Raw genomic sequence first — 12,936 nt, 5'->3', positions numbered from 1 at the left:
TACCACTACCTGGTAGTTCTGCTATGATTCAGATATAATAATTTTAATCCAATTTAAATCTTTTCTTTCTGCAATGAAATAGAATAGACATTTTTCTATGCTTTGAATGTTATCGTTAAACCATTTACTTTTCATTCATTTTTTTGCAGTTTTTGTAAAAAAAACTCGTGTTACTCGTGTTAACACAATTTTAAATTTTGTATTTTGTCTGTCATAATTAATTTATTTCGATAAATGCTCTCATTTGTTAGAGATGGGACATATTTGATCGTTGTTCGGAGAGTAATTTAAATTGAACAATGTACAAAAATCGTTCTTCGCTCTGAATGAAAATGAAGTAATTGCCTTGTAATTTGGGGTCGAACAACGAACAGAGAGCGAATTACAGTCAGTATGAACACGGCATTATGAACACGGTCATCATTTGTTTTTGTAATTCCCAATTTACATTAGGCCATGGTACAATTACTTAGGTACATGGTACAATAAGAAAGGTAGATGCATCGGCGAATTGCTACAACAAAGCAACTTTTTTTGTAATGTAAACTGTCAAAATTTTCGCCAAATGGTCTCTTGTTGTCTCTTTTTATCGCTTGTGTTTGTCTATAAAGTGTAGACATGCTATCTCTTACTTACCGAATCATATGGTTTTTTGTTTTGATTTTTCATGACGTTTTAGATTCGATCAGCTGAGCTGAGGCATCTACCTTTCTAATTGTACCATGCTTAGGTAGAAACATCGGCGAATTGCTACAACAAAGCAACTTTTTTTGTAATGTAAACTGTCAAAATTTTCGCCAAATGGTTTCTTGTTGTCTCTTTTTATCGCTTGCGTTTGTACAGTGAAGTGAACACATGCTATCTCTTACTTACCGAATCATATGGTTTTTTGTTTTGATTTTTCATAGCGAATTCCTAGTTTTTTGACGTTTAAGATTCGATCAGCTGGGCTGAGGCATCTACCTAAGTAATTGTACCATGGGTAGATGCCTCAGCAATAAACCATATGATTCGGTAAGTAAGAGATAGCATGTCTACACTTTATAGGCAAACACAAGCGATAAAAAGAGACAACAAGAGACCATTTGGCGAAAATTTTGACAGTTTACATTACAAAAAAGTTGCTTTCATGGTACAATTACTTAGGTAGATGCCTTAGCCCAGCTGATCGAACCTAAAACGTCAAAAACTAGGAATTCGCTGTGAAAAATCAAAACAAAAAACCATATGATTCGGTAAGTAAGAGATAGCATGTGTTCACTTCACTGTACAAACACAAGCGCAAAAAAGAGACAACAAGAAAACATTTGGCGAAAATTTTGACAGTTTACATTACAAAAAAAGTTGCTTTGTTGTAGCAATTCGCCGATGTTTCTACCTAAGTAATTGTACCATGGTTGCTTTGTTGTAGCAATTCGCCGATGTATCTACCTTTCTTATTGTACCATGGACCAACCCTAACCCTGGGTTTACACATGACAGGACAGTTGACTTCATGTATTTATTGTCAAAATACCAAAACTTGCTTGTGTGATGTAGGCGTCCCGACAACTGCAAAAACAGTTGTAAAATTATGAATGAAAATCATCGATTTCTTTTTGTTTTCCGTTCACATATTTTGTTCTTGTTCATGTTCTTTTGTTTTCAACTCATTACAATTATTATCTCACTTATTTTTACGAAAAATGTCAAAAATTTGTTAACCCGACTGTCTGTGAAAAAATGATGGAGAGCTGTAAGACAGCCTGTCAAATGTATGAATGTAGGTGTGTTCGTTTACTCAAAATTTGTACAAATTGTTACTGGATGTTGTTCGTGTACTCTACAGTACAATGCAAAAGACCTTAGCCGATTACAAGAAGTTACTGAACTTGTACAAATTTGTACAAATTGTTGAGTAAACGAACACACCTTGTGTTAGTAAATCAGAGTTGTATTTGAAGACAAACTGTCTGATGTAAACGCCTAGTAAAACCTGAATTTTTTTAGATGTAAATGGACCTAAAGTCTTCTCTCAATAGCCATGGTACAATAAGAAAGGTAGATGCATCGGCGAATTGCTACAACAAAGCAACTTTTTTTGTAATGTAAACTGTCAAAATTTTCGCCAAATGGTCTCTTGTTGTCTCTTTTTATCGCTTGTGTTTGCCTATAATATGCCATTTAGATATGACACCATTAGCCGGATTTAGCGCATTATCAGGTTTTATTTTCTAAATCCAGCCAAAATCTACCAGATTTCCCATACAAAAATAAATCCTTCTATTGAGTGGATTTGTTTTAAATCTGGCATAAATCCTCGTATACAACTCTGTTTTTAGCAACATGTTGCTAGAAAATACAAAAAGTTGCAAGCTGGCACAAGAAACAAGGTAGATGCATCGGTGAATTGCTACACTAAAAATAATTTAAAATGTAAAAATGTGTAAACAAGGCGGAAAAATTAAATTTGTTTTGATGTGCAAAGTTGATTTTAATCAACCAAGACTAATATTTATGATGTCTAAACGATAAAATAATTCGTTTATTTATTTTGGATGGGCAAACTGCGATAAAATAATAATTTATTTGCTCTTTAGTTAGCATTAGTAGCATAATGTGCTAACATTTTCAGTATTAAACAATACATTTGTAATTTGACGTATGTTTTTTGAGACAAATTCAATTTACAAAAAATTCTTTTGACGTTTCATATTCGTTCAGATGGGCTAATGCATCTACCTTGGTAATTGTGCTATGAACAAAAATCAGCTGACTGCCATTTAAATCCTCCAAAATGTATATCTAAATGCAATGGGATTTGTACTGGATTTATTAAATCCAGTCGAGGATTTATGGCTTGTCTAAATGAGCTATAAAGTGTAGACATGCTATCTCTTACATACCGAATCATATGGTTTTTTGTTTTGATTTTTCATGGCGAATTCATAGTTTTTTGACGTTTTAGATTCGATCAGCTGGGCTGAGGCATCTACCTTTCTAATTGTACCATGTCAATAGCTACTCGTTTAGTATTTGGTAATCGAATACTCTACAAATATGGCGGGTGCGTAAGAATATCTTTTTGTGAATTCAGCAAATTAGCCTCAAAGTTTTACAAAATTAGTGACATTTTTAACATTGAAAATGACTACAATTGCAGATTTATTCACCAAATACAATTGTACAAATTGCCAAGATGATATCCAGGGGATACGAGTGCACTGTGCCGAATGTGAAAACTTTGATTTATGTCTGCAGGTAAGGCAATTTTTTATGTATTCTTTTTTTATAACGCGTCATTTTCTTAAGAGAACTATGCAGCCAAGTAAAATGTTTTGAATGTTTTGTTAGTGTTTTGCAGCGGGTGCAGAAATTGGTTCTCATTTAAACAGCCATGCATATCAGTTCATGGACACGGGAACAGCAATATTATCAGTATTTCGCGGCAAAGGTGCCTGGACGGCGAGGGAGGAAATCCGCTTACTTGATGCTATTGAGCAGTATGGATTTGGTAATTGGGAAGACATAAGCAGACACATTGAAACGAAATCAGCGGAGGATGCCAAAGAGGAATATGTTAATAAATTTGTTAATGGTACAATTGGTCGTCATACTTGGACTCCTGCACAGGCACAACGTCCTACGCTGATTGATCACACAAGTGACGACAATGGTCCTTTAGGTGCATTAGCTCTGCAGCGTTTACCTCCACTAGATATTACACTGGAAGAAGCAGCCCAGTTGGGTTATATGCCCAATCGTGACAGTTTCGAACGCGAATATGATTTTACTGCAGAACAATTGATTTCAAAAATGTCATTGAATGCAGACGACACAGAATCAGATTACCTTCTCAAACTGTCACACGTCGACCTTTATACTAGACGTTTAAGGGAACGAGTTCGTCGCAAACGATTAGTTCGTGATTACCAGCTTGTGGCAAATTTCTTCCGTAACCGTAACTATGCTCAACATCCCGGACTGTCTAAAGAACAGAAAGAGTTTCGAGACCGCTTCCGAGTGTATGCTCAATTTTATACGTCTGATGAATACGATCGCTTGCTCAATTCATTGGAACGTGAAAAGGAACTGCGCATACGTTTGTCAGAGCTTTGCCGTTATCGTTACAATGGTTTGACTAAAATCGATGAGTGTCGCCACTTTGAACAGCATGCAGCTATGGCGAATCGCTCAACTGGGCCATATGGACACGGAAAGACTGTAAGTATTTTAAGAATTATAATTAATTATAGCTTATTATATGCATGTTATGTATCATTCTATCCAATGTATCGAATGGAGGGGCGCATGCTTGCCAAAAAGGGATATGTTTCAAAACAATTATTTTTCGCTAGAATACATTATACAATGTGTTTATAATAGAATTAAATTACACGAAAATGTTATTTATTGAACGAAAAAATAAGAATACCATCAAAAATTCTTTCAGAAGACTATCAGCAAGAGCGAGCATACCATCGATATTCAGACTTTCGTTGTCATTGGATTATCTGTCGCGAATTATTTAAAAAATCTCTTTTTGGAGTCCGACATAATTAAAGCCTTACGATAGGGATCACAACGATAGTCTGACTTTCGATAGTTTGGCTACTATCAGCCCGATCATGAATATCAACTCCCCGTGAGTTTTCTCACTCCTTTAAGGGGTTATGGCCACTTAGAAATTTTACTAAATCGAAAAATTTTGTATTGGCTCATTTTGATGGAATAAAATATGTTACAAAAATTTCGAGTCGTTCGGACAAAAATTCGCTGAGACATGAGCGTTACAAAGATAAAGTTCATTGCCATTTGAATGGAACCTCGTTTGAAACGCGATTTTCTCAAAAAGGCATTTTAGAATGCGGTGCCCAATGTAGCTCGAAAATGGATTATCCGATTTTCATATGTTTTTGTGGGATTATTATACATATAATAAGCGAGAGACTTTTTCTAAACATTTTTTGACGGATTTATGGCGAAAAAACTATCATTTTTATACCCTCCACCATAGTATGGAGGGTATATTAAGTTTGTTTTTCCGTTTGTAACGCATTGAAATACTCATTTGCGACCCTATAAAGTATATATATTCTTGATCAGGGTAAAATTCTGAGTCGATCTGTGCACGTCCGTCCGTCTGTGGTAATCACTCTAGCATCCACAAAAATGGAGATAGGACGCTGAAATTTTGGGAAAATGCGTCTTTTGTTTGCAGGCAGGTCAAGTTCGATGATGGGCTATATCGGTCCACGTTTTGGTATAGCCCCCATATAACGGTACCCCCGATTTACGGTATTTTGACGTTTTTAGCTACATTTTCAGACCGATTTAGCTATAATTTGACATTTAGGGTTCCTAAGTGTCAATAAACTTATATAACAAAAGTTGTGGACATAGGTCCACGTTTTGGTATAGTCCCCATATAACGGTACCCCCCGATTTACGGTATTTTGACGTCTTTAGCTACATTTTCCGACCGATTTAGCTATAATTTGACATTGAGGGCTCTTAAGTGCCAGCAAACTTATATAAGAAAACTTGTGGACATAGGTCCACGTTTTGGTATAGCCCCCATATAACGGTACCCCCCGATTTACGGTATTTTGACGTTTTTAGCTACATTTTCAGACCGATTTAGCTAAAATTTGACATTTAGGGTTCTTAAGTGTCAATAAACTTATATAAGAAAACTTGTGGACATAGGCCCACGTTTTGGTATAGCCCCCATATAACGGTACCCCCCGATTTACGGTATTTTGACGTTTTTAGCTACATTTTCAGACCGATTTAGCTAAAATTTGACATTTAGGGTTCTTAAGTGTCAATAAACTTATATATCAAAAGTTGTGGACATAGGTCCACGTTTTGGTATTGCCCCCATATAACGGTACCTCCCGATTTAAGGTATTTTGACGTTTTTAGCTATATTTTCAAACCGATTTAGTTATAATTTGACATTTAGGGTTCTTAAGTGTCAATAAACTTATATAACAAAAGTTGGGGACATAGGTCAATGTTTTGGTATAGCCCCATATAACGGTACCCCCCGATTTACGGTATTTTGACGTTTTTAGCTAAATTTTCAGACCGATGTAGCTATAATTTGATATTTAGGGTTCTTAAGTGTCAATAAACTTATATAATAAACTAGCGGACCCGGCGAACTTCGTCTCGCTATTAAGGAATAAAATTTCATACAAAAACTCAATTTTCGATTTTTCCAATTTTCCGACTTTTCCAGAGAGATTTTCCAAAATTTTCTTCCGTAAAGACCTTCTCCTCGAAAATACGAATAACTGACAAAAAATTTTACAGAAATCGGCCTAGCCGTTCTCATTTTATGAATTACTATAAATTTTTTACACCATTTTTATATATATAGAAGTTGTGGACATAGGTCTACGTTTTGGTGTAACCCCCATATAACGGTACCTCCCAATTTCTAGCCCACCAAAAATTGTCAACATACATAGTTAGATATAGGCACCATAAAAAGGGCCTCCCTAATGAAGCATTTTATGTACATTATCTGACATTTTAACGTACTTACTTATAGTTGGGGACAGGAATGAAAACTAATTATTCCATTTTAGTTCATAATACTTTATGGTGGAGGGTATGAAAAGTTCGGCCCGGCCGAACTTAATGCTTTTTTACTTGTTTTAGTTAAAATCAAAATGTTGACTTTGTCAGTTCACAAATTTTGCAAAAATGGATATTTTTTATTTCGTTTCGCTTAAGTACAAGATTATTAGGTGGTTAATGATCCCACGAAAACATATCCTGATCGGTTTATTCGTTTTCGAGCAACAATGGGCACCGCAAACTGCTTTAGTAAAAACAGTGTTTCGTAGACGGCCATTTATCAGAACAATGTGCAATATTTTTCAAAAAAAAAAAAAAAAAAAAAATCCGAAAGTAGCTCAAATTGTGATCTATCAGATGAAAACAAAATCTTCTGTACAAAATTCATGAAATTGTAATTTTTCGTGCTTAATAAGTGGCCATAACCCCTTAAGTTCCAACGGCAGAGAGACGAAACTCACGGGGAGATTGCATTTATGATCGGGCTGTGTAAAACGAGGTAGTTATAATAGGCATAAGTCCAGTTTAGGGCCCGGTTCCGGGTCAAGTTGATATATATATGCCGCAGATAGCCCTTGGGGTCCTGAGTATAATCATATAAATTTTGTCTTGCACAAGCCCATACTTCGCGAGATATGGGCCTCTGAAATTCCGAAAATTCCATTCCGAGATTTCCTCCTGTCCATAGGAGAAAGTCTTAAATCCCCGGCCAAAGGACGGCTACTTAAAAACAAACTTCAGTAATACACATATTGAATTGGTCTGCTGCAAACATATGGGAATGTCATTGGTATTTGGGGAACTTTGAAGGCCCATATTTCGGGAAGTATGGACTTGTGCAAATGTATATCGTTATACTCAGGGCCACAAGGGCTATCTGTGGTATATATCAAGATCCGGGACAGGGCCCTAAACTTGACTTGTTCTTTATAATATAATACTAATGAGGCCTAGCGAGCACTAAATGTTTCGGGAACAAGTTGAATTTAGTGGCTGGATTTGAAACTTTTTCCACGGAAAGTTTTCAATTTTTTTTTTTTCGAAAATAGCAGGCCGTCTGCCGGGATGTAAGACTCCTATGAACAGATGCTAAACAGGGCTAACGCGATCATATTTTTTTTTTAATTATTATTATTATTTTTTTTTTGTCAAAAATCATATCGACACCTCCAAATAATAGTATGCTAAGTCTAAAAAGTGAGTTTTGCAGGAGAAGCTCTCAAAGTTTGGAAATTTTTTTGAACTTCAGTACTATGCTAAGTCAATATTTGTTTATAACTTCTGTTCGGATTGACCGATCATTACCAAAATTAGACAGAATTTAAGTTAAAAGACGTTCGACACCTCCAAATAATAGTTTGCTAATTCTGAAAAGCGAGTTTTGCAGGACAAGCTCTAAAAGTTTGGAAATTTCTTTGACCTTCAGTACTATGCTAAGTAAATATTTGTTAATAACTTCTGTTCGGATTGTCCGATCATTACCAAAATTTGACAGAATTTAAGTTAAAGGACGTTAAATATAAAAATGTAAAGAACTTGAAAACATGCTAAGTCGACTTAGCATACTATTATTTGGAGGCGTCGATATAGTTTTTCCGAATTATCGGGAAATATGGACTTCCCCATATGATTGATATATACTGCCGCTTACTTGAATAGAACCACCCTACAAATTTTTTTCAATCTACATTTTTTCCGAATTATGCAAGATATGAAGTGTTTAAGTTTTATTATATTTTGCTTCATTTGTTTGGAGTAAACTTAGTCATTCATTTGCATTCAAATCCAATTTATATACGAATTATACAACTAAAACAAAATAAAGTCAAAAAATGAAGTAAAAGATTTGGCTCTTTTGAATAGAACCCCCCTTTAATTCGTGATGAAATTACCACTCCGGTTATCCGAAAATGCTTCTCACCACTGGAAATGCATGTTTTAGAACTCCTTTGTAATTTGTGGTGCGCATTTTGGGTGAAAGAAATTGACGCCCAAGTCCTTCATAGTTATTAAGGACTTTCCTCATCAAGTAAACAATTGCATAACTATATAACTATTTGTTCGCGTCTGTTGAATGGAAGACCACCTTCTTAATTGTTTCTGTAGCGAAGAAGGTATTTTCATGGTGTTGGAACGCATTACTAATTATGAAGGACTTGGTCGTCAATTTCTTCCACCCTAAATGCGCACCACAAATTACAAAGGAGTTCTAAAACATGCATTTCCAGTGGTGAGAAGCATTTTCGGATATCCGGAGTGGTAATTTCATCACGAATTAAAGGGGGGTTCTATTCAAAAGAGCCAAATCTTTTACTTCAATTTTTGACTTTATTTTGTTTTAGTTGTATAATTCGTAATAAAACTTAAACACTTCATATCTTGCATAATTCGGAAAAAATGTAGATTGAAAAAAATTTTGTAGGGTGGTTCTATTCAAGTGAGCGGCAGTGTATATCATATGGGGAAGTCCATATTTCCCGAGATATACATATCCTTATGAACTTATGAATCGACTTATGCCATGTTCATTCCGACGATTGGATTACGTTGTTCGCTCTCATAATTACGTACACGAATTAACCCGTTCATACGACATGGTACATGCTTCACACCAACAGAGTTCATATTTTTATACTTTTTGTTTGTTGATTTTAAAGAAAGTTCAAGCCAAACGACGCGTAAAATCAATTGTCCTTCCATCAAATATCTATTTAATATTAAATTATATTCTTTTCATTCATGTTACCTGTTTTTTCTCAAAGTTTTGGTGTTTGCAACACATTTTACAATTTTTTTATTTTCAAAATTAACGCCAAAATATATTTATGGTATACATACTTTCATCAGGCAGGTATCTGATTTTTGTTCTGCAATGAAAGAGAATACAAAATTTGCTATGCTTTAATTGTTTACTAATTGTTGAACCGTTTACTTTTCAATCATGTTTTGCAGTTATTCTAAAAATGTATTAAATACATTTTTATTTTTTTTTATTTTGCCTGTCATAATTAATGCGGCCCATACTGCTGCTGCAGATGAACCCCTTGTGTACGTGTGTGATTGAATGTGTGACATTTCTTCAATCCATATTCCAAACTGATTAATTTTCTTCCAAAACGCGACTTTTAGTTGAAGTTTTCAAAAAATGTTAATTTCGCCACAAACAATTGCTCTGTTCCAGAACCTGCAATAAGCTACTATTTTTTACTACGATAACATTTTTTACCTTTATGTTATTGGAAAAATAGTAAAAATTAGTAGATTCTTGCAGTTCTGGAACAGACCAAATATTTGTTATTTTCAAATACTGTTTTTAGATTTCTTGGAAAATAAACAAAATTCATCGGATTGAAAGGGTTTCATTTACAATATCAAAACTATTTTGATTTCAATCCTGCTAAAAATACTCCCACATACATTGACGAAAACTTCAAAATTTACTAATACTATTACAAATGCTGTCCTGCATGGCCACAGTGTATGGGCCGCATAATTTATTTCGATAAATACTCTCATTTGTTAGAGATGGGACATTTTTTATCGTCGTTCGGAGAGTAGTTTAAAATGAACAATGTATAAAAATGTTTGCTCGCTCACAAAATTTTGTATGGAAAATGAAGTGATTAAATATTTTTTTTGGATTATTATGTATTTATTAGATTTAAGTTCTAATACAAGATTTGAGTGTAGTTTGTGTTAAGTTTGTTTTTGTAACATATACGGCCTTATTGGCTTGGTTACCAATCTTGAAATAAATTAAATTAAATAGTAATTGGGTGTTGAACGACGAATAGAGAGGGAACGACCGTCGGTATGAACATTGCATTACTGAAACAGGCCATAATAATTTAAATTTGAAGTTTATTCTTGTTTGAGGTAAGGTAAATTCATCAAAATTAAATCCATTTAAATATTAATCACATTTAAAAATTAACACAAAATTATTTACGTATGTATTAGTTTTTACGTTCTAACTTTAAGTTAGTTATGTATCTGTAATACACGAAGGCCTTTGAATATCGAGTGATGGTAATTAAAAATATTGCTCTGTTCCTGAACCTGCACGTGTCTACCATTTTTGAAAATTTGACAATTTTTTCCTTTATACATTTGTCAAAAATGTACAAAGAGTAGATTCCTGCAGATTCTGGAACAGAGCCTATGTATGTCTTTATGAACAATTTTCAAAAGTATAACTACAAACAAAAGACTAATGTTTCTATTTACCTCTTTGCGATATTCAGCTTCCGTGTATTATCAGCACCCCAAATGGCGAACGTTTAAATGGATGTATAAGACAATGTTTTACTGCAGGACAATCTCAGCACTGGAAATCAGCGGCAGCCAGGCTATTCCTTACTGTCCCCACAACACAACAGCCGAAAACTGTAAGTTGACATTACACGTAAAGTGATTCTTTTGAAAATGTTGTGCTATTAATTATTTTTTAACATATTCATAGCGAACTGGCAAACGCAAACGAAAGTCCAAATTCCATCGCGCCAAACAACATGCCCCACACAGGAGACCAGATCTCTTACGGCGTATCATCGCACAACAAAAACTACTTGGATAGCTATCGTGTATCACCGGCACATACGACGACGTCGATGGCCTCGGGAGCAGGGATGAACTCAATGTTAACAACAACACCATTAATACCGTTGATGAAATCACACCTGAATTCGAATCAACCTCACCTACAGCAGTTGCTCACAGTGTCAGTGAAAAATCCACCACAACTACAAGTAAACGACGTCGCAATCATACAAAGTCAGAACACCGAAAAGTCACACCTGCAACAACAATTGGAGATTCAAAACACGATGATGACTCAACAAACGCCAGCAAACGGCCAAAAAGGACTTCAATTAACTCAATCACCAGCTACGCCGATGAGTAGTATTTTAAGAGCCCAATTGGATGAACTTAAACAACTGCCACAGCCACTGGGCACCAATCTTTTGTCAACCAACGAACAACAAATATGCAATGTGTTCAATTTGCCACCTACATCTTATCTTTCTCTCAAGACCCTCCTTCTGAGTGGTGCTCCAGTCACATCTTCCAATCTTTCGCCAGTTGAAAGTTCAATCAGAAAATATTTTATCAAAGTGGGTTGGCTGAGTCACTGAATTGTTTGAATTAATCTGTTCCTCAATTGTTAAATTCAGAATGGCAAAGACATACATATGGTAATGTTATACATACATATATCTCAATACTCGACTATTTATTTTATTAGCTTAACTTTTTCTAAATTGATAAACCATAAGGGATGTATTTAGAATATATATTAAACAATAACGTATTCTTAAAGGTACATTACACGATATGTTTTTTACATATGAGTTGTCACTTCTTATTTACAAAATGTATATGCAAAATGACAACACATATGTAAGATAGGTTGTGTAAAGTATCCATTATAATTAATCATTCACATATAAATATATATGTATTTATGTACAAAAATGTCGGCTGTATATTTTAGTTACAAATTAAGAGTGAAAAAAAATATGTTAATCAATAGCACGGCATATATGCATATGAACTTTATTTTTTAGACATTCACTTGTATCAAGTTTTGAACTGGAAAATAGTTATTTAATTTTGCAGTTTTCATTGTTTTAGTAGCAATTTAGTACTACATGTAAATAAATAAACTCGTAATAAACTACAAACTCACAACCATTATTCTGGCGTTTTATGAGACATATTCTTCTTGCATAATGTACTTAGGTAACTATTTGCCTCAATGAAGAAAATTCGAAATAGTTAACATTTGGCATTAACAGATAAACAAAGAACTTTTGCTAACAGTTGTTGCTTAATATTACATTGATATTTCCTAAGGAAAGCGTTATGCATTTGTAAACACATGACAATATACGAAGGCAGTGCAATGTCATGCGTTTAAGAAGTCGGTCTATGATTGACTTATCGGAGCAAAATTGTCTGAGATATGAGAATTGGAAGGAAACAATTTATTGTGATTTGTAGGTAGCGGGACAGATTGACAAAAACCTGCCAATTTCTTTCGTTAAAATCAAAATGTTGACTTTGACAGTTAGAAATTTTTAATGGATTTTTTTAAAATTCTCTTTCGCTTAAAGACAAGATTATTACGTTCTTAAAATACCCGCAAGAACGGTCCATCCATTTTCGAGCAATCGTTGGCACCTCAAACCACTTTTACAAAAAAGGGTTTCCCAGGTAGCCATGAACACAAGGCTATGCAATATTTTCCAACAATTGGTCTGTTCCAGAACCTGCAAGGGCGTACAGAAATAAGGCCCCAGGAAATAACACCCCAAATTGAAAATGAAAAAAGGCCCCGAACAGGTATATGAAAAACAACAACAA

At 34.6% G+C, this 12,936-nt stretch overlaps 1 protein-coding gene across 4 annotated transcripts; it reads left to right on the top strand.

Moving 5' to 3' along the window:
• Positions 1-3,007: 3,007 nt before the first annotated feature.
• Ada2b (Transcriptional adapter 2B) lies at positions 3,008-12,267 on the top strand. Of its 4 annotated transcripts, none has more exons than XM_073958125.1 (5): positions 3,008-3,046; positions 3,143-3,240; positions 3,334-4,203; positions 10,815-10,958; positions 11,033-12,267. In XM_073958125.1, exons 1-5 carry the CDS (start codon positions 3,040-3,042, stop codon positions 11,144-11,146), a joined length of 1,233 nt encoding a protein of 410 aa, XP_073814226.1. In that variant the 5' UTR covers positions 3,008-3,039; the 3' UTR covers positions 11,147-12,267. The 4 variants fall into 4 exon arrangements, with proteins under 4 accessions (XP_073814226.1, XP_073814224.1, XP_073814223.1 ...); XM_073958123.1 differs by having other exon boundaries at positions 3,012-3,046; positions 10,885-10,958; XM_073958122.1 differs by lacking the exon at positions 3,008-3,046 and having other exon boundaries at positions 3,053-3,240; positions 10,885-10,958.
• The last annotated feature ends 669 nt before the right edge of the window (positions 12,268-12,936 follow it).

This window comes from Musca autumnalis, unplaced genomic scaffold, assembly GCF_047663935.1.
Source record: "Musca autumnalis isolate F117 unplaced genomic scaffold, ASM4766393v1 scaffold_1, whole genome shotgun sequence".
In the NCBI taxonomy this organism is placed as follows: domain Eukaryota; kingdom Metazoa; phylum Arthropoda; class Insecta; order Diptera; family Muscidae; genus Musca; species Musca autumnalis.
Note: the sequence above shows the minus strand (reverse complement) of the source record. Positions and strands in the feature narration are given on the sequence as shown.